Below are 20679 nucleotides of genomic sequence, written 5' to 3' on the forward strand. Positions count from 1 at the left end.
TTTTTTTTTTTTTTTTTTTTTTTTTTTTTTTTTTTTTTTTTTTTTTTTTTTTTTTGAGACAGGATCTCACTCTGTTGCCCAGGCTGGAGTGCAGTGGTGCGATCATGGCTAATACAGCCTGGAACTTGTTGCCCAGGCTGGTCTTGAATTCCTGGACTCAAGGGATCCTCCTGCCTTGGCCTCCCAAACTGCTGGGATTGTAGGTGTGAGTCATTGCACTGGGCCTAAATGTGTGAATTATGTAGTACATCTCAACAAAGGTGTTACTGAGAAAAAAAAAAAAAAAGATAAAACCAGAACTGGAACCCAGGACACTTATTACAGAGCTGCAGCCTTGAGCATCGCTGGCCCTTCCCATTTCCTCCCAGAAACCTGGGAAGAACGTGAGCACCACTCAGCCCACAGATTCCGGCAGCCTCGGGGCAAGCTCCGGATCCCAGGACCCCACATGCTCTGAGTGGCAGGCCTGGGTCTGCGGGCAGGGGCTGTCCCGGAGTCTGAGTGGCAGGCCTGGGTCTGCGGGCAGGGGCTGTCCCAGAGTCTGAGTGGCAAGCCTGGGTCTGCGGGCAGTGGCTGTCCTGGAGTCTGAGTGGGCAGGCCTGGGTCTGCGGGCAGGGGCTGTCCCGGAGCAGCGATGCCATCCCTGTGACAGGCTGTTAGCTAGGGTCACCCCACAGACCCCTCAGGGCCCCAGGAATCCCGGCTGCAGCCACACCTCCTGCCCAGGCATCCTGGGTAAATGCTGCCTCGGCAGTGAGTGGGACTCCTCCTACGCACCCAGGCACGCATGATCTCATGGACGTCACAGCTGTCGGCCCTAAGGGAACCTCCTTAGGGCACCTCATCCCTGGTTTTGGGGTCATTGCAAAGTCTTTACCCTCTCTCAACAAGCTCAGTGTTTTAAGATGGAAAGAAAAGGAAGTCCAGGAGGGGGTGGCTTTCCAAGTGTCTAAGGTGAGATGAGGCCCCTTCCCGTGCATTGCTGACCCTGCAGCGGGACCCCTGGGGCAGCATCAAGTCCCTGTGTGGCCAGGGGTGGGCTTGGTGGCTTCCGCTCAGGCCTCCCAGTGACCGGCAGGTGTCCTTACCCCGAGCCCCTGCAAAGAGTAGGTAAGAAGCGGGTCCGAGCCTGACCCTGAAGCCCACCCTGCCAGCCCTGTGAGTTCCTAAGGCGCAGCCCAGCCCTGGTGTGGTGCAGACCTGCGTTTGGTGAATGAGACATGAACAGACACAGACAAGGTGTCCCTTGGGTCTCTGACAGCCCCTCATCCATGGGACATCCACCCTTCTCCACTGTCTATCAAACAGGCCACACCCCAACTGGGCAGCCGAGGTGGCCCCAAACCCACTTTAGGATAGAGTTTCTCCTTCCTCCTCAGACCCCTGCCCTCCATCAGGCCAGACAGTTGGCATTCCCCAAATGTGCCCCGTACATCTGGAGCCCATCTGTGCCACCCCAGGTCTGCCTTTCTCCTGGCCCAGAGGTTGGTCCCTTGGTCCAGGCCTGGAAGAAAGCTCAGTGCCCTCCTCGCCATTTCTATACATTTCCAGGGAGTTCGGAGCTGACGATTTCTTCTCCAGAGGTGGTGGTTGTTTTTCTACCTCCTTAATCACGCTTATCCTGGGTGTCTGGCCTTGTGAGATGGGGCACCGTGCCCGACAGAGCTGAGGCAAGCACAGGTTAGCACACAGGAGTGCAGGGGAGCCGCCCAGGGCAGGGCGCAGCAAACGCTGAACAAACCAGAGCACCCAGCCACTTGGGCTTCTCTCTCCAGGAAGAACTGGGAGCCCTGGGTGGGAGGAGCCCTGCTCGAGGGGTGGGGACACAGGACGAGGCTCTATGCCAGCCTCAGCCAGCCTTCTTGGGCATGAAGTTGACAGAAGCGTCCACCAGCAGCAGAATGGGGATGATGTGAAACCCTGAGCTTCGTGGAGGGGGCCCAGGGTGTGGGGTGCGACTGAGCCAGCTCTGGCCATGGGGTAGAGCCGGGAAACCAGGCTTTGGCTGTTATCCCCGGGCGAACAGGAAACCATTCCAGAGAGATGCTGGGGCTTAGGAGGCACCTCTTGAGTCCTCAGCTTCTGCTACAAGGAAGACGCCTGTTTCTCTTCATGCTGCACACCTGCCCCCACCACATCCTACGGAAACCTCTCCACAGGCAAAGGGCTTACCTGAAGCTAGTGCTTCCACCACATAGCTGGGCTCAGGGCCAGGCCTCCATCCAGGCTCCAAATGTAGGGTCTCCCTGAGACCGCTCCCTCCCCCAGAAAAGTTCAGAGGGAATTGCTGGACTTGGGTCTCGATAAAGGCCCTTCCCCCAAGCCATCCCTACACCCAGGTCCCTTCTTTGGGAAGGAGTGCCACTTTTCTGACCCTCCTGAGGTGGGTGACCCCAGGTTGGAGACAGCCTACTTGTGTCTTAGCCCCATCTGTCTCAGTTAGTCACTGTGTGACCTTGGGCAAGCCACTCAATTTCTCTAAATCTCCATTTGCTCATCTGTAAAATGGAATGATAACGTTGACTATATAGGGGAAAAGGGGCATCATGTGGAACTGAGTGTGTGAAAGGACCTAGGGGAAAGGGAACCGCCATTTTTTAGTGCCTACTGTATACATTCTTTTTAGTCCACCGGTAACCTCAGTCTGTTGTTAACCCTAAGGACAAGGACATCAGACCCAGGGCTGAATTCCCTGCTCTAGCCTCTCACCACAGTGCCTGGCGGCACACCGTGCACACAGCACGGGCTCAGTAAGCGTCCACAGAGTCAGAGGTTAACTCAGACCACCATGCACATGGCACAGGCTCAGTAACCATCCACAGAGTCAGAGGTTAACTCAGACCACCATGCACATGGCACGGGCTCAGTAAGCGTCCACAGAGTCAGAGGTTAACTCAGACCACCATGCACATGGCACGGGCTCAGTAACCGTCCACAGAGTCAGAGGTTAACTTAGACTATGAGCGAGAAGCAGCAGGAAGGATGTTTTCTGCTCCAGCACCAGCGCTTGACATGTTTTTCCACTCAAAATAAATGAGGCAGGATTCCTAAAAGATGTGTTTAAACTTGGTAGAGAGTTCTCTAAACAGTTTGGCCTTGAGTTTGGACCACAGAGCTGAATACTGCAGGAATGTCTGACCCCCAAACGGAGCTCAGCAGTTTCAGGCCCAATTCTGGTTTTATTTCTAGCAATCCAAGTTGATGTCACTGACTCTTATGACAGGGTTCATAGGCAACCTCTAGTCTTTGCAAACATTATTTTTAAACTGGATCTTATCTCATACAAAGCAATGTGTGATGTGTGTGGCCACAGCCCTCTCTTACACTGTAAAGTTTTATTTAAATGTGTTTCATAGTGTGTGTGTGTGTGTGTGTGTGCTATATATGTATGTACACGCCCACCATTAAAAGTCAATTGGGGCCGGATGGTGGCTCATGCCTGTAATCTCAGCACTTTGGGAGGCCAAGGCAGGTGGATAATTTGAGGTCAGAAGTTTGAGACCAGCCTGGGCACATTGGTGAAACCTGGCCTCTACTAAAAATACGAAAATTAGCCAGGTTTGGTGGCGCATGCCTGTAGTCCCAGCTACTTGGGAGGCTGAGGCAGGAGAATCACTTGAACCCGGGAGGCAGAGGTTGCAGTGAGCCAAGACGTGCCACTGCACTCCAGCCTGGGTAACAGAGCGCGAGTCTGTCTCCAAAAAAAAAAAAAATGTCAACTGGGAAAGCCAGTTACTAAACTGATGACACAGCTTCTCTTTGATGGTGTCATGGAATCAAAGAGAGAGTGCATATCTGTAGTAGAGTGAAGAAACACGCTCTTCTCATAATTTCCCCCAGTATTATTCAAAAATCATTTCCTTCTAAACTCCTATCTCAGTTTTTGGATCTGTGGATTACACTGAATAAACAGATTCCACAGCCTACTCATTCCAACGCCCTCTTTTGTACCTCAACAAATAAAAAGTCAAAAGAGATTTCTGGCTGATGTTCTTGGTTATGCTTTTCCTCACTGGAGGTGATGACCGAATCATTCAGAAATTTGTTTTTGTGCTATAAAATGCAAATGCAAGTCCGTGGGAGGGAGCGATGTTTTGAAAACTCTTGCCCCTTGCATTATGATTTGCATATTAGAAATCCCATGATTTACATTTTGGATGCCTGTTGACCACAGCTCACACAATATGCTCTGTTTCATAATGAAAATGGATTACTTAAAAAACAAACAAAGAAACAGTCATTTGGTGGGGAAAAACTCAATGGAAGGGGTGCAGACATTACTACTGTTCCTAACGGAGGGACACATCCTGTCCTCTGGCCATTTGGTGTGGCCATGTGACTTGCTGGAGCCAGTGAAACTTTGGTTGTGGCAAGGTGGGTTACTTCCTGGTGGGTGCATTTAACTGGTGCTGTGTCGCCATCTCTCTCTTGGCTGGCTGCAGTGACTGGCAAAACATGAGTCTTTACAGAAGCATCATGCTGGGCCACCGTGCAGGGACCTGCCCTGGGAGCGGAGAGGACGTCACCAGACCTGCAGTGGCCTTTGTATAAGGTAGAAGTGTACCTTTGTGGCATCGAGCCATTGAGATTTGTTTAGGCCGGGGCATCCCGATCCCATTCTGACTTAAAGAGTTGGAAACAAAATATAAACCAAAGAAGCTGTTTTGATGAAGGCAAAATTTTGAAATCAAAGTGCAAAAATTGGAAATTTGAAATGGGTGTCTACAGGCGGCCTCTTACCTACCTCAGCAACCGGTTTCTATATTTTATTTTGACTGTGTGAATTTCAAGAAAAAAATAGTGAAATGGTTGCAAATGCTAAATGGAAAAGCTGTTAGCATTTGCAACCATTAGCTGTTTTTCATTTTAAAAATTTTGTTTTAAAAGCATGATAAATAAAAAATAAAAGCTATCTTGCTATCTCAAGAATGCTCCCTTAGAATTGACCCAATACTTTAAAACAACAGAAGTGGATAGCTTTCCTTTCCAAGCTGCATTTCTAACCTGCATCTCTTGTCATAGATGAAAAAGCCTGCGAGGGTACTTTCGACGCTGGCACCTAGTCACGCGAATGTATTCATTTGCTGCTTGGAGGTTCATGTGCCAAGTGAGTGCAGGGCTGGGAAGGTACCTGGGCCCTGCCTGATGTCGGGACTTGGGATGTGTGTGCAGAGCCATGTACTGGCCTGTGAATGGGTAACAGATAAGTGGGTGGATGCTAACAAATCAGCATCTCTCAGGCCACACACGGAAGGGGGCCTGTCCTGGGTCACACAGTACCGAAGGCTCCAGCTACACCTGGACATGCCTGTAACATCCCACAGTTCGTAACTTCTGTGAGAAGGGTAGCGGTCTGGGGTGGTGCCACTCAAAGCTACTACCCAAGAAGGGTATCAGGGCATGGGTGCTCCAAGGGTTCAGGGTCCCCAGGGGCTGCAGAACTCAGGGAAGGGTCCCTGGAGGAGGCAGGCCTCCACTGAGCCTGGGTCCCTTGGGGAGGCAGGCCTCCACTGAGCCTGGACGATGGGACGAGTGGGAGACACCTCGGTGAAAGTGCTGGAGGGGCTCGACCTGTGCCTGGGAATCCGGCCTGAGCCCCAGCTCACCACGCCCTCGTTGGGTGACTGAGCTGGTCTCTCGTTCTCTTGGGCCTCAGTTTCCCCTGCTCCATAACATGGAGATCCCATGGGTTAGGAGTGTGGTGTGGACCTCAATGTAGGGGCGCCGTGAGGGGCACTGAAGGGGACTCCCCAGCTGCGGATTCCTCCTGTGTGTCCCCACCCGTGCCCAGCCTCTGGTGAGAGGTTGCTGGATGCTGCTGAGGCTGAGTCCTTCAATATCACAGGTGCCTGGCACACCTGAAGTGCTGTTCAAAGGTTCATGCCTGGAGATCACCCATACGACACCTCTGAGGTTACAGTGTCACCTCTACTTTACAGATGAGACCGCCGAGGCTCAGAAAGGAGAGGGGCCTGCCTGTGTCCAGGGCCAGGGCACATGGGGCTGGGATCTTGCCCAGCCCTCCGCGCCAGGGGGCTCTCACCCAGCCCTCCATGCGCGCCACAGGTTTTACAGTTGAGCCCTGAAACACTGCCAGGTCAACCCACAGAGCCCTGAAGGTGACAGTCTGTCCTTTGGACCCTCCTAACGGGGGTGGCAGTATCAGGCTCAGTCTCCCCTGTACCCTCCCAGCAACCCAGCCCCAGCAGTTGCCAAATCTCCCTGTGCCCTTCTCCGGGTCCCTCCTGTACTATGTGGACCTCACCCTCTCTCCCCAGGACCATCTCCCCAGCCTCCTCCCTGACCTCTGGGCCTCCAGATCCTCCTTCCAGTTCCTCCACCCACCTCACTGAAGCAAGCCATGTATCCTCCATCCCCGGCTCCAGAGCCTTCACTGGCTCCCTATCCCCAAGGGATGAACCGGCCAGTAACCATAAAGGAAGTGAAAACCCAGGCCACTTGCTGCCTCCAGCCTTAGCAACCACTGACGTCACATAAAACTGCCTCTTGCTCCTCAGGGACTCATGCCCTGCCACCACCCTATGTACAGGCACCCAGAAGGCACAGGGCATGGAGTCCGGCTTGGACCCTCAGAGCAACCCAGGAAGGCCCAGCCCTTCACAGGGGCTGAGCCGGGGGGTACTTGATGTCAGAACTCGGGGCATGTGTCCAGAGCCGTGTGCTGGCCTGTGGATGGCTGACACATAACCTGAGGTCACACATGAAGGAGGCCCACCCTGGGTCACTCAGCACCAAAGGCTCCCACTACACCTGGACAGGCCTGTACTGCTCGGGACTCCTACGAGCAGGGCAGGGAACCACGTTGGCACCGTTCACCAGGTCATCTCAGAGGTGTTCCCATATCCCAGGGCCACTCCAGGCATCTCATACCCTTTCCAGCACTTGCCTGCCCTGAAATCCAGGGAAAGGACACCGTGCCAGGACCCCCTCCTCAGAGAGCAGTGCAACCTCCTTAGGGACAGGGATGGCATAAATTGGGGGACAGGGCCTTCTAGGAGAAACTGAGGTGAGAGCTGGGGATGGCCAGGACAGGAAGAGAAGGTGGACACTGCCCTGGTCCCTGGTGAGGGGCCCACCGTGAGGTCTGGGGGAGCAAAAAGCTGGGGTGCTGTCTGGATTCTAGGATGCCAGAGGGAATTGCGTGAGCAGTTGGGTGGCCCCACCAATGTTTGCAGGCCCTATCCTTGGAAAGCCATCCTTGACTTCTGGCAGAGAGAGGTACTTGGAGAACCAAGTTCTTAGGGGCCTTTGGGGGAGGCCAGGGAGATGTCAGCTCACCCAGCTGAATGTCTTGGTGAGAATCAGAAGCTGCAGGGCATTGAGGGAGGTGATAAAGACAGGGGAACAACTTCCCACATACAAAAGGCACCAGCAAGGGCAGCCATGTCTCACCACATGAACAGGGTGACTATGGCTCAGAGCTGGGCAGTGGGACTGGCGGAGGGTTACTTAGGAGGAGAGACAGGGTCACTCTGCTGGCTGACCACTCCTGCAGGTTACAGGTCTGTCCTTACCATACCTTCTGCAGCAGGACAAATGCCCATCTGTCACAGAGGCTCAAAGAAGTTAAGTGACTCACCTAAGACCACAGAGCTAGGGAGTGGTAGAGCTGGGATTTGAACCCTGGTCTCTGTGGACCTGCATTCATTGCTCTGCTGAAAACAGAACAGCCGGTTCTTCAGTGCTTAGGATTGTAAAGCTGCTTTGCTGGAAACTTTCCCAAGCATGGGGGCAGCTAATAGCACAGAGACCTGGATTCTCTTCCTGCAGATTCTGGCCAGGACAGGAGATGGGTAAATCACAAGGTCAAAGGCAGGAAAAGACAATCAACAGACCCAGGATGGGTGGAACTGGCATCTTCTGAGGCCCCCTCTATGCCAGGCCAGTACCGTGCACTTACAGGTCCTATTTTCAGACCCAGTGAGGGAATTGACGAACGCCCCATTTTAAAGATGAAGAAACTGAGGCTTAGTCAGGTGATATAACCCCGCCCCTAAGAGACAGAGCCAAGTCTAGAATGCAGGCAACTGTAAAGGAAGCGCCTTTGCTGGCCAGGGCGTGTGGGCCGGTAGTTGATGCAGGCGAGTTCCTGCTATAAATACGGTGCTGACTCCCGGGTAACCTTAGCTCCAGCTCACCCACCCAGGCACAGAGCCATAAATCCAGGGGCCAGCCACCTCCTGCTGCACTCCTGCTCTGCAGAAATTTCTTGACACCCTAACAAGGCATTACATTTTTCTCTACAGGTTGCAAGTTATTGAAGGCACTGTTGAGCTAGCTAACCCTGAAATGAGAGCTGCTTCTTCAGCAGCCAAAAAGTCCCACAAAATAGCCAGCCTCACCCTCCTTGGGTGTGCAGGTGGGACTCCCAGGAAGAGGGGCCTAACCCGGGTTCTGTGCTAACAGGCTCTGGGGAACTGGGTTTGAATCCCTGCTCTGCCATTGACCAGCTGGGTGACCTCACGTGTGCCTCTCTGAGCTTCAGTATTCTTAGCTACACGGTGGAGCTGCTAGTCCCCACCTCCAGGTAATAAACAGAACAGCGTGTCCAGGACACAGCGGGTCCTCTGCTTCCCTCATCCCCTCTCTAGGTTGTTTATTTATTGGTGAAATAATAACAGCTATAACCACTAACAATAAGCCTGGCATTATTTTAGGTGTGTTACATGCTGTTAGCCATTGAATCCTTATTGCACATTGAGGAGTTAATGTACCATTATTGTCCCCACTGAATGGATGAGGAAACTGAGGCACAGTGCCCTTGAGTAGCCTGCCCTGGGTCACACCAGTCACGAGTGGAGAGCTGAGAATGTTCCCACTGCCGACACAGGCTTGGGGATCGGTCACTGAAAACAGGTGAAAATATTTCACTGCAGTGTCCTTGGAGCAACCATTGGTTGCTGCTGGGTAGGAATCCTAGAAAGGCCTGAACTTCACACTGTGTGCTCCAAAAGGCCCCCTTCCTTGGCCCCCTTCTACCCATAAGTAAATATAACCTCCTGCACCAAGATGCCGCCCTTACTCCTGCCAGCCAGGTTGAATCCCAAACCCGCATATTAGAGACAAAAGACCTCACATGGCATTCTATAGATGGGAAAAGCAAGCCTGGAGCCTGCCCAGGGCCACCTGCCCACCAGGGCAGACAGAGCCAGCCTGGAATCCAGGCCCCACCTCCCAGCCCAACTGGGCTGACCCTCTCCTAAACGGGGAAGCGACAGTGAGGCCCACATCACCTCTCAGCCTCCAGGCTGCGCACACACATGCACACTCAGTGCCCATTCCTTTGCCCCGATGGGCTAAATATTGTCCTAGCCTTCCTGAAATACCCATCTCCATGCGGGTGGCTTTACAAGCTGCTAAAACCAGGGCCATGTCCCTGGTGGAGGGGGAGAGCTATTCCGGGTTAGCGTCAGGTGTGGGGCAGGGCCAGCCAGAAAGAGCTGTCTGCTGGCTCCCGGGGCTCCCGCGGCCCTGGCGGGCAATTCCTGGCAGCCAGGACAACTGGCACCCAGTGGAAGAAGGTGAGGTCAGGCCCCTTCTGTCAATGTACCCCTCCCCAACACACAGACACACACACACACACACACTCTCACACTCTGTTCCAAATCCCACAGAGCCAGGCCGAGGCGCTGGGACTGTTCAGCAGTGACAGGGTACCTGCAGAGTGCTGTCACCCACAATCCGCCCACATCCCCCAGGAGACCTTGATGTGTCCCGAGAGCCTCCGAGGTGGGGTTTTATGGAGAGTGAATCCACGTGCCAGCGACAATTGGTGGCTTACGAAGGAGGCCCTGCTGGAGGAGCCCAGACCTGGCTGCCCGGGCTGCCTGGGATGCCCATCTGCTGCCCGGGGTGCCCACCTGCTGCCAGCAAGCAGGGCCCTGAGCTCTCAGTGCACCCCAGGCACCAGCAGACGCTTTCACACAATATCATAAATTTCATTTTCACAGCCAACGGGGGGTTAGGACCACAATCTCCATTTTTACCTGGGGACACGGAGGCTCAGATAAGTTAAGCCACCTGCCCCAGATCACCCAGCCTGGAGGTGAAATAACTGGAATTTGAACCTGGACAGCCTGACTCCAGAGTCCCCCATGTAACCCTTGGATTCGGCTGTCCCCAGCCCCCATTCCGCCAAGGCTGGCTCTGAAACTGGCAGGAGCGGGGGGCAGCCCCCACCACACGGGTGGCCAGTCCCCACCACAGCCTCTTGCCTCAGGCAGAGCAGAGGGCAGTGGGCAGACCCCAGAATCTGATCGCCTTTCCACCTGCCTGTATCCCTGGCCGTTTTCAACCTAGAGGATATGAGGGCACACAGAAGGCCTGCCTGGTGCTGCTGGACCAGGGACTCAGAACGCTCAGAGGTCTCAGACTTAGGGGATCAGACAGAAGCTGTGTGCTCTCCCCGCCGATAAATGTTCACATACACTCGTCTGCATGTGGTTCCAGTGGCTCACGGCACCCTGAGCCCACCCATGGGTCCCGCCACAGCCCCTGCCCCTCTGTCCTGGGTCAGCTCTGGTCCCGGCTGCCAGCCCTGGGAGAGCTTGAATCAGACACAGCTTCCTGCACTGGCTACACTGTGCAGTCAGGGGTGCAGCAGAACTTAGCTTTAAAGTCAAGCTCCCCCCTTCCAGCGGCACAGGCCCCCCAGGCATTGGGCAAGGAGGAAGGGGGTCCAGCTCACAGCTGCTGGCAGCCTCTGGGGGCCCCAGTGCCCTCGGCGACTGGCGGCCTTGGCTCTGCAACCGGAGCCATGGTGGGTAAATATAGCGCTGCCACTCACCGGCTGAGGGGCCCTCGCCGTCCGACATGGTGTGGGAGATGGGCGGCCGGCTGGCCACCAGCCTGCAGGGTCACTCAGAGCCTCAGTGGCTGTCACCCACCCAGCAGGGCTTGGGGATCCTCCGTGTCCAGCTCCAGGCAGCGTCCCGCCCCGGCCGGCCTGGCCACCCCCCCATGCTGGGCTGGGCAGATAAGAACGTGCTCAGTGCCAGCAGCCTGTGCAATTGGTGGATAAATCTGGGCACTGCCCTCCCCCGCCCAGGGCCTCTCTGGGGCAGCCCCAGGATGTTACTTGAGAAGCCACTGTACCCCTAGGTGCTTGGTCAGTCCCCAAGATCCCAGCTCCTGGGGACTTGGGAATGCCTGTACACTCTTTCCTTGGAAACGGTTCCACCCAGCCAGCAAGGGACATTTATGGACATTTAGGGAAGGCGAATAACAAGTGATACCACCACTGAGGACATGGCCGGGACCAGGAGCTACGTGAAGTGTGGCCACCGTCATCTCACGCTGCTCTCCATAGCTGCTGCAACCATCGTGTCCATGTCACAGAGGGGTTAAGTGACTCACCCAAGGCCACCGGGTCAGTACGGGGCGTGAGCAGGAACTGGAGCCAGGCTGTCTGTCTCCAAGGCTGCAGGAAGGCCATCCCTTGCCTTTGATTGTTTGGCCAACAGCAGCCAGCACTTCAGGCATCTACTGTGTGCTGAGTGAGCCACGTGTTGAGGGTCGACAGGGGATGGAGGCGGGATCCCCAGGGGTAGCCATGTGGTCCTGGCACAGTGTGGGTGCTCAGGAAATACTGGTTGAAAGAATGCACTCCAGCAAGCTCTTAGTATGCTCTTGTTGTGTACCTGGCTCAGAGCCAATCCATCCCCTCCCCTGGACCCCACAAAGTACAGGGCAGAACCTGCCAAGGGCTGGAGATACCAGAGGCATCACCCCAGGGCTGAGTCTGCTGCCCCCCCGCCCCAGGCTCTAGGTCTACCCAGTTCTGTATGCAGAGACCAGAGGGAGTGAAATGGCTTAAAGAGAAGGGAGAGAAACTCAATCCAAGAGCTCCAGGAGGGCTTCCTGGAAGAGCTGGCATTTGAGTTATCTTTAAGTAAAATAAAGTCTGTTCTTTTCTTTCTTTCTTTTCTTTTTTTTTTTTTTTTTTTTGCCACAGGGTCACTCTGGGGTGCCGTGGTACGATCATAGCTCACGGCAGCCTCAACCTCCTGGGCTCAGGTGATTCTCCCGCTTCAGTCTCCCCAGCTGAGCCCACAGGTCTGTGCCACCACACTTAGCTAACTATTTTTTGTAGAGAGGGGGTCTCACCATGTTGCTCTGAGTGGTCTTGAATTCCCTAGCTCAAGCAATTCTTGTGCTTCGGCCTCCCAAAGTGCTGGGATTATAGGTGTGAGCCACTGTGCTCAGTCCAGAAAGATTTTTTGTTTTTGTTTTTGTTTTAAGATGGAGTCTTGCTGTTGCCTAGGCTGGAGTACAGCGGCGCCATCTCAGCTCACTGCAACCTCCGCCTCCTGGGTTCAAGCAATTCTCCTGCCTCAGCCTCCTGAGTAGCTGGGATTACAGGCACCTGCCACCATGCCCAGCTAATTTTTGTATTTTTAGGAGAGATGAGGTTTCACCATGTTGGCCAAGCTGATATCGAACTCCTGACCTCAAGTGATCCCAAAATGCCTCGGCCTCCCAAAGTGCTGGGATTACAGGCATGAGCCACCGCACCTAGCCCAGAAACTTTTTTGAAGGGAATAGAGGGTGTTCTAGGAAGAGAAGCCAGCAGGTGCGGAGGTGAGAAAGCCCAGCTGAAGAGTGGCAGGGGTCTCTGGCAGGGCTGGAGGTTGCAGCAAGCCTGAGAAGAAGGATGTTGCTTATGGCAGGGGAGGCCTCAGGGCTAGGGAAGTCAGAGGAGGCTTCCTGGAGGAGGGGGCAGATGCTGGCGCTGAGGATACATAAGCCTCAGGAAAATGAGAAGCGGGTGGAGCAGTGTGCTGAGGCATCCTGGCAGCTCTTCCATCTGCACTGAGGCCTTTCCTGGCTCAGGGACCTGGGGAGTGAAGGCAGGAGGATGAGGCCTCCATGTTTCCAAAGGAAGCCCTATCTGTGGGTGGGGTGAGGAGGAGGGCTGTGAAGTCACAGCCTCTACTCTTCACCCCGCACTGGCCATCAGAAAGAAAGAACTGAATCCCTACGGTATAGGCATTTGCCTGTGCTGTTCCCTTGGCCTAGGAATTCTCTGTCCTCCTCTTTCCATGGGAAGCCGTGGCTGCCCCTAAAGGCAGCTCAGGGGCCCTGCTCCTTTTCCACTTGCCCCACACTCCACTCTGCCAACTCTAACCTCGCTGTGGTTAGTCCTGGCTGTGTCCACCTCTTGGTTGGCTCTGACTGCCCTGTCAGATAATGAGCTCACCGTCACTGAGGGTATTCAAGCAGGGCTGGGCAGCTGCTGGATGGGGACACAGCAGAGGGAGCTCAAGCATCATGTAGGGTTAGATTAAATGGCTGTGGGCTCCCTCCCAGGTGACCAACTTGTCTCATTTCCCTGGGACTTCCCCTGTTTTAGAACTGAATGTCCTCCATGGATCCTGGGAACTGCCCCCCCAGCCAGCTTCAGACAAACCAGGACTGGTGGCCATCCTGTGTCCCTCCTAACTGAAGTTTTTGTTCCTCCTAACTGAAATTTTAATTTTAAGAGAAAAAAAGAGAAAGACAAAGCCAGACCTCCCCCCTGGAACTGTCTCCTCCACCCCGAAAATTCCCCTCCTCCCTCTGCAACCCCTAGGTGTTGGATTCCAGGACAACTCTGGGGGCAGGGTGGGGGTGAAACCCCAGAGCTCTGTGCCTTGGGCTGGGTTGTGGGCTGGGGTGAGGGGGCAGCAGGGAGAAAATCAGATGCAGGTCAGCAAAGAGAGAAGCCCAATGACTTCCCCTGCAAAGTGGGAGAAGCCCCACCTGCCCGGCTGTGGGCTGCACTGAGATAGCTCTGCAGCACTTGGCAGACTTCAGGTATGCACAGGTGGCTTCTGTATCCCCGGGGAGGGGGTGTGACCAGGGAAGGAATGCCATGAGTCCCTCGCTGGGCACCTCTGGTTTGCCTTGGCGTGGCAGCTGGTGTCAGGCACTGGAGGGAGTGGGAGGCATGGACTGGGGGCTGACCTGCCTCCTAGGTAGGTCCCACCCCACTGTATGGGCTTCACACATTGTGGCCCCTCTTGGTGCCTGCTGTCCGGCACACCCAGGCCCATGGGTCAATGCCAGGCAGGGCCTGTGGCCACATCTCGGGTCTCAACTCCTGTCACCCTTGCTCTGGGCTCCCTGGGATGGGCTAGGCTGACGGAGGGGCACGCCATGGGACAGAGGGGACCAGTGCTGACCCCCCAGGAACCCCCATGAGACTGCCAGAGTCCAACCCGGGGTTCTACAGGTGTGGGATGCATCCTGGTGCTGGACAAACAGTGGGGCTACAGAAAAGAGCCCTGCCACACCACCTACCTCCCCAACAGAGGCCTCACCTCGACCCAAGTGGGCTGTGGGACCAGGGCTGGGAGGAGTCTGGTGTCAGATGAACCCAGGTCAAATCCCAGCTCCAGCAGCCTTCCTGGGTGATGGGGACAAGCCTGGCCCCAGCCTCGGTTTCTTGCCTAGAAGGGGTGATGCCCATTGGGGCTGTGGTGAAGATTAAACCAGGGCAAGATGCCACGGAGGGGCATTCCACTTCCCTACCCTGCAGCCATCTGTCTGCCTGCCCCTGCGTCTCACCCAAGCAGACCGCCCAGTGTCCACTGGCTGGAGCTGGTTCCCTGCGGCAGGCCATTTCCCCTTCCTGTGTCTGGCCCCAAGTCCCTTCCTGTTTTCTTTATCATGGGAACATGTGTTGGGAATAAACAGCTTGAGTCCCCTGCTCCCGAGGCCACTGCACACGTGCAAGAATGTGTGTAAGTGGATGTGTGTGGTGATGCCTGTGTGTTCACTGGTACATGTGCACAGGTGCAGTGGGCATGTGTGGAAGTGTGTGCACGCAAAAATGTGTGTGTAAGTGAACACGTGTGATGCACATGCGTGCGCCTAGGGTGATGGCAGTGGGCCCGTGTGTGGGAGAGTGTGTGTGTGTGAGAATGGGTGTGTGTGCCCATACAAGCTTGTGATGTCCACACGCGGGAGTGTGTCTGTGTGGCGGGTGTGTGTGTACATGATGCGTCTCCTGCAGCTCACCCTGAAGCTGCAACCATTTGTGTGCCCGCTGGCCCCCAAGGGCTCACCTATGTCTGATTTAGCTGGTCTCAATAGCTACTCCATGGTCACCACGACGGGGCAGCTGCTGCCAGGGCCTGAACAAACCTTGGGGGAGCCTCTCAGGGCCCACAGGCTTGTGGGTAGAGGAGCACTGGTGAAGGAACTGAGGTTAGGAAGGGCAGGTGGTCAGGGAGGACCTCTGAGAGTCATTCATGCAGAGACCTGGGAGGTGAGGAATGGGGGTGGGGACGGATAGGACAAGACAGGCCTGGCGGTGGGAAAGAGCTGGGGCACCCAGGAATGGTTCGAGATGGCTGGACAGTGGTGTGAAATCTGGTCGGGCAGGAGTTGGGGCCATTGGAAGGGCACGGGGCAAAGGGAGGGGCACACATATACTGATGCCTGTGGGGCCCAGCCCAGAGCCAGTGCCCTTCCTGGGTTCCCTGTGACATCACAGCATCATGCCACTTAACCAGGGGAGGCCCCGCAGTGACTGCTCACCCATGGTGTGCCCAGGCCCCTCCCCTGCTGCCACCGCCTAGAGGAAGGCCGGCCCCTGGGTTCCCACACTGTTTGGCCAGCCAGCACCAGCACTGGTGAGAAAGTGTCCCTGGAGGGACAGAGGAGGGTCAGTGATCAAAGGTGGAGAGGCAGCCAAGCATGGTGTGGGTCGGGGAAGAGGCCCTGCTTCCCACCCATGCTTCCTCCCACCGCTGGCACCTGCTGCCCCACACTCACCTGGCCCTGGCTGGGCCTCAGGAGTGCAGCCTCTCCCTGCTGGAGACCCCTCAGCCTTGTGTTCCCCCTGTACACAGAGTCAGGACAGGTGGGGAGCAGGGAGTCTCACGTGGGGCCTTGGTGGCCACAACTTGAAGGACACTGGATGTCCGCATTGGATGGCCCCAAGCTCCTGGCTGTGTGGCTTGGGCAGGCTAGCCCATCTCGCTGGATGTGGGGTGAGGACAGAACGCAGGCCACACGGCAGGGTCCTAGCCCGTGGTGACCCGTCTCATGTTTGTCCACTGCCTTGGGTTCAAAGAGACACCTCCATATAGTCCAGGTCAGGCCTGACATACCGGCTCCACACAGAACCTGAGACAGACACGGATATGGAGACTCATCCACACAGCCTCACACACGGGGGGCCAGACAGATACCCGGAGACTAAGGAACAGGAACACGGAGAGGTACGGAGAGACACAGAGACACACATGTGCATGTGGGGCTCACACGCACACACACACACACATGCACCTGCTCCAGCATAGCTCTGCGAGCTGGTTCCAAACACCCAGGGCCCCTTGTCCAGCCCAGGCACCCCTGACAGACCGCTGCCTGGGTGGCCTTGGGCAACACTCCCGGCGTCCAGGCTCCCAGCCAGGAAAGAAAGCCGCGAGGCCTGTGCAGCTGCACCTGGTGTCCCTGGGCTGAGGGTGTGGGCAGCTCCTGGCTTCCTCGGGCTACCCCCTTACCTCTGGGGTGGCAGCCAAAAAGCCACTGTCATTTGGGAGGGGGCAGGGAGGCGATGGGGAGGCCTCCCAGGCTCAGGCTCCTGGGCTCAACAGCAGGGGCAAGGGCCCCAGGGACAGCCCATTCCACCCTCTACCCTCCGGCCCTGAGATGGGGCAGGCCGCACCTCTTGGAGCCTCGTCTGTAGCACAGGGTACCTGGAGGTACAGTAAAGCTGGCTCAGGGCTGGCCGCACAGTGCGCCCAACAGGTGAGGTGCAATGCCAGTAAAGCGTGACTCAAATCATCCAGGCTCCTCACCCAGTGTCTGCCACTGGCCGACGGGCTCTTGCCCAGGGCACTCCTGTGCCACCTGCTGCTCATGCCGGTCCCTGCCTAGCCTTGCCCTGGGCCCACGGAGCCCCATCCAGGGCAGGCTCCAAACGGGATGCAGCTGGCAGGTGTCCTGCACAGGGACCTGCAGCCTTGCCCTTGGCACCCAGAATTAGCAGGCTGCCTCCCGCGGGGTGGGGGGGACCCCTCTGTCTGGCCACCCGGGGTCTCGTCCCCGCAGGGGCTGCCCAAGAAATGAGCACCAGGAGGGTGACTATGGTTTCCTCTGGTGAGAAGGATTTACGGGGGAGAGGCTGTGTCCCAGAAGAAATGAGTGTTTTTAAAGCTCCAGGCCAAGGCAGGGACTTGACTCTGTCCCTCCCCACCCCTGGCCCTGGATTCAGAGAAATGTCCCTTCCTCCCACTGAGACTCCTTCCGTCTGCCAGAAATACCCCGGTGACTGCGGGGAGGGTGCGCCTGCGGGGTGGGGGGGTATTTTTGGACATCCAGAGATGTCTGAGGCTGTCCGGAGCCTGGGGTGAGGTCTGGAGCCCGGGGTGAGGTCTGGGCAGATGTGAATAGAGTCCCGCCAATTGTCTCTGGACCAGCATAAAGCGCGCGGTGCCCTCTCGGCCAGGACTGCCAGGAGGGGCCGGCTCAGGATTCTGCCAAGTCCCATCCAGAACCTTCCCAGTTGGGCAGCTAATGGCTGGGACACAGGGCATGGTCGTCTGTCTATCCACATTGGCTGTCACTGAAGCCCCAGCTTCACCGCCTCCAGCCCCAGCACCCAGAGCATAGAGGAAGAAAACCTCCCACCTGGCCATGGCTGGGCCAAGGCTCTCACCCCACGCCCGGCAGCCTAAGGTTCCTGAAGCCACCCCCAACCCAGCCTAGGCTCTTAGGTACCCCAGAGGGCTGGGCCAGCTCAGGGTCTCCAGCCGCAGGTCGCTAGGGCAGAGGGCAGGGAGGTGTCCAAAGGTTTTCAGAGTTCAGCAGCTCAGCCCTGGGGAAGCTGGTGCCTGGGGAAGGCAGGCCCTCAGGAATGTGCAGGCTGGAAGCCTCCTGCGGGGATGCCAGTATAGATTAAACACGTCAAGGTTTACAGTGCAGGGGGGACAGACTCAGAAAAGGCCGCCATTGGCCGAGGTCACACGGGAGGGAGTGGCAGAGCAGGGCGGGGCCCAGAGCCTCCGGAGCCGCCTAGCGAGGGCATCCCCCGGCCTCCCCGGCGGCCGCAGTAGCCTGCGCGCACTGCCCGCCAGAGCTGCGCGCTCCCGCCCGGCGCGTCCCCGGCCGGCCTGCCAGCTCCCCAGCCTCAGGCCCGGCTCCCCCAGCAGCTGCCACAGCTCACCGCGCCTCGGGAGCCCCATCTGTGAAATGGGGGTGGCTCTTCCACCTCCACGTCGTGGCCAGAGCCTGCCACTGCCGACCCGGCCTCCCGCCTGACCCCGCCTCCGGGAGCGGGACTGGCGTCCCCTCGGCCCACCCACTCCGCGCCTCAGGACCCTCCGCGGCTGGGGCCGGCGCCGCCCGCTCGGCCTGGGCGGGAGGGCGAGCCCGCGCTCTGCGCCAGCGCGCCACCGTGCGGCTCTTCCGGGGACTGCGCCGCCTTGCCTGCAGGAAAGCCTCCCTTCCCTGCAGGTGACAATGACCAGAGTCACAGTGCCAGAGCGCGACCCACGTATGGACACTAATTCCCCACCAACCCTAGGAAGTGGTCCTATTATTTGTCCTCCCTTACAGATGGGGAAACTGAGGCCCAGGCAGGTGGGAGCAGGATTTGACCCCAGGTCGCCTAGCTGCATAGCCTTGGGTTTAATCCTATCCATCTTGCCTGGGTCCGGGAGGTCAGCTTCACCTGGACTGGCGGCACCCGCCCATGCACATTGGGATCTCCTGGGAGACTTGAAAACAGTTGGACTGGGCGCGGTGGCTCATGCCTGTAATCCCAACACTTTGGGAGGCCAAGGTGTGTGGATCATCTGAGGTCAGGAGTTCGAGACTAGCCTGGCCAACATGGTGAAACCCCATCTCTACTAAAAAAAATATAAAATTAGCCGGGCGTCGTGGCACGTGCTTGTAACCCCAGCTACTCAGGAGGCTGAGGCAGGGGGATCTCCTAAACCCGGGAGGCGGAGCTTGTAGTGAGCAGAGATTGTGCCACTGCACCCCAGCCTGTGCAATAAGAGTAAAAAAAAAAGAAAGAAAAAGAAAAGAAAAAAAGAAAAAGAAAAGTTTCTGAGCCCCACCCCAGAGGCTGATTCACCTGGCCCAGGTGGCTCCCCCATGCAGCCCGGACTGAGAGCCACCTGCCCCTCACAGAAAGCCCAGTCTATGGAAGAGGAAGTGGCTCAGAAAGGAAGGGCAGGATGGCCCCACTGGCAGTGACAGCGGGGCTGGGGGGTTCTGGCTTTGCACTTCCCAGCCATCTGGGATTCCTGGGGGGTGCAGAAGACAAGCCCAGGCCTGCAGGGATAGAGCATGCTGAGCCTGTGGAAGGCCACTGGATGCGAAGGGCCATGGGTTTAAGTGCTGACTCCACTATGGCCCAGCTGTGGCTGTGGTCTTGACTTCCCCTTCTGTGAAATGGGGCATAGTTGGCTCCTGTTTCCTGGCAGGATTTGAAGAAATCGTGGTGTGGAGGCTCAGGCTCAGCAACGGATGGATATTTGCCAGGTCAGGGGCTGGTCAAGCCGGGAACTTGAAGTCTCCAGAGGGAGCTGATCCCTCCGGGCCCCTGCAGACAATGCTGGGTTGCGTCGCTGCAGTACTGAGGCCAGTGGCCTGTGGTCCTTTTAGATGGACTGTGAAGGAGGTGCTGTCCTATGGGGACCAGGTCTAGCCACAGCAGGAGGCAGAGGGCATGGACTGTGGGAAGCGGGGGCAGGCCTGTGGGTACTGATGAACCTCAGAGAAGGGCTGCAGAGGGCATGGGAGGGGGGCACAGCAGAGCAGGTCGGGGAACAGTGCCCGGCTGGGGGCTTGGGAACAGGATGCTGGGAGACAGCAGCATTTGGGGTGGCTGTGGGAAGGGGCTGCTTCTGGCCAGGGGTGAGTTTGATCTGGAGGCTGAGCCCGGGCATACCATTCTCAGAATGGGTGGTGAGTTTGGGGCCCCCCAGACAGAGAGCTGGAAATGGAGGGGGTGGAGGGTGCAGCTTGATGAGGGGTTGGCCAGGTACCCACGTGGTCAGGCGAGGTGCTAGGGGAGCAGTAGGACCCTCTCTTTGCAAGAACACTGCAGTTCTGGAGGCGTCTTGGGGGCCCAACCCTCTGCCCAGAGGCTGGGGTGTGCATTCTCAGGACCCACCTGGGCTGGGGAGAGGGGCAGGCTGGAAACCCAAACACTTGTCTCCTCCATTCTCAGAGCCACCCCAGCCCCACCTGTACTAAGCATGTCACTTACGCTCCTGAGTCTCAGTTTCCTCATCTGCTTGATGGGACCATCCCTTGGAGCTACCATTCAAGACTGCAGCAAGGACCGAAGGAGGCCGACAATGCACATCAGGGGCCAGCACACATCTGTGCCTTCCCTGTGTGGGGAGGGGTCTTTCCAGGGGGCACATGGCCCAGGCAGGGGAGAGGGCAGCTTTTTCTTTTTTTTAAGATGGAGTCTGACTGTCGCCCAGGCTGGAGTGCAGTGGCACGATCTCGGCTCACTGCAACCTCTGCCTCCCGGGTTCAAGCAGTTCTCCTGCCTCAGACTCCAAGTAACTGGGACTACAGGCACCCACCACCATGCCTGGCTATTTTTGTATTTTTAAGTAGGGACAGGGTTTCGCCATGTTGGTCAGGCTGGTTGTGAACTCCTGACCTCAGGTGATCCACCTGCCTCGGCCTCCCAAAGTGATG

The 20679-nt window shown here is 56.9% G+C and overlaps 1 protein-coding gene across 4 annotated transcripts in view; it reads right to left on the bottom strand.

Annotated features, from left to right (window-relative positions):
- EML1 (EMAP like 1) overlaps positions 1-11051 on the bottom strand; it is a 210124-nt gene extending 199073 nt beyond the window's left edge. For 2 of the 4 annotated variants that reach the window (XM_017892322.1, XM_017892321.1), the window contains exon 1: positions 10808-11049. In XM_017892322.1, the coding sequence (XP_017747811.1) occupies positions 10808-10835 (28 nt within the window). In that variant the 5' untranslated portion in view covers positions 10836-11049. Of the gene's footprint in view, positions 1-10807 lie in introns of all 4 variants that reach the window. The other 2 variants (XM_017892320.1, XM_017892323.1) reach the window with 2 other exon arrangements.
- Between the last annotated feature and the right edge of the window lie 9628 nt (positions 11052-20679).

The sequence above is a fragment of the Rhinopithecus bieti genome, unplaced genomic scaffold (genome assembly GCF_001698545.2).
Source record: "Rhinopithecus bieti isolate Rb0 unplaced genomic scaffold, ASM169854v2 scaffold_20150, whole genome shotgun sequence".
NCBI classification, from domain to species: domain Eukaryota; kingdom Metazoa; phylum Chordata; class Mammalia; order Primates; family Cercopithecidae; genus Rhinopithecus; species Rhinopithecus bieti.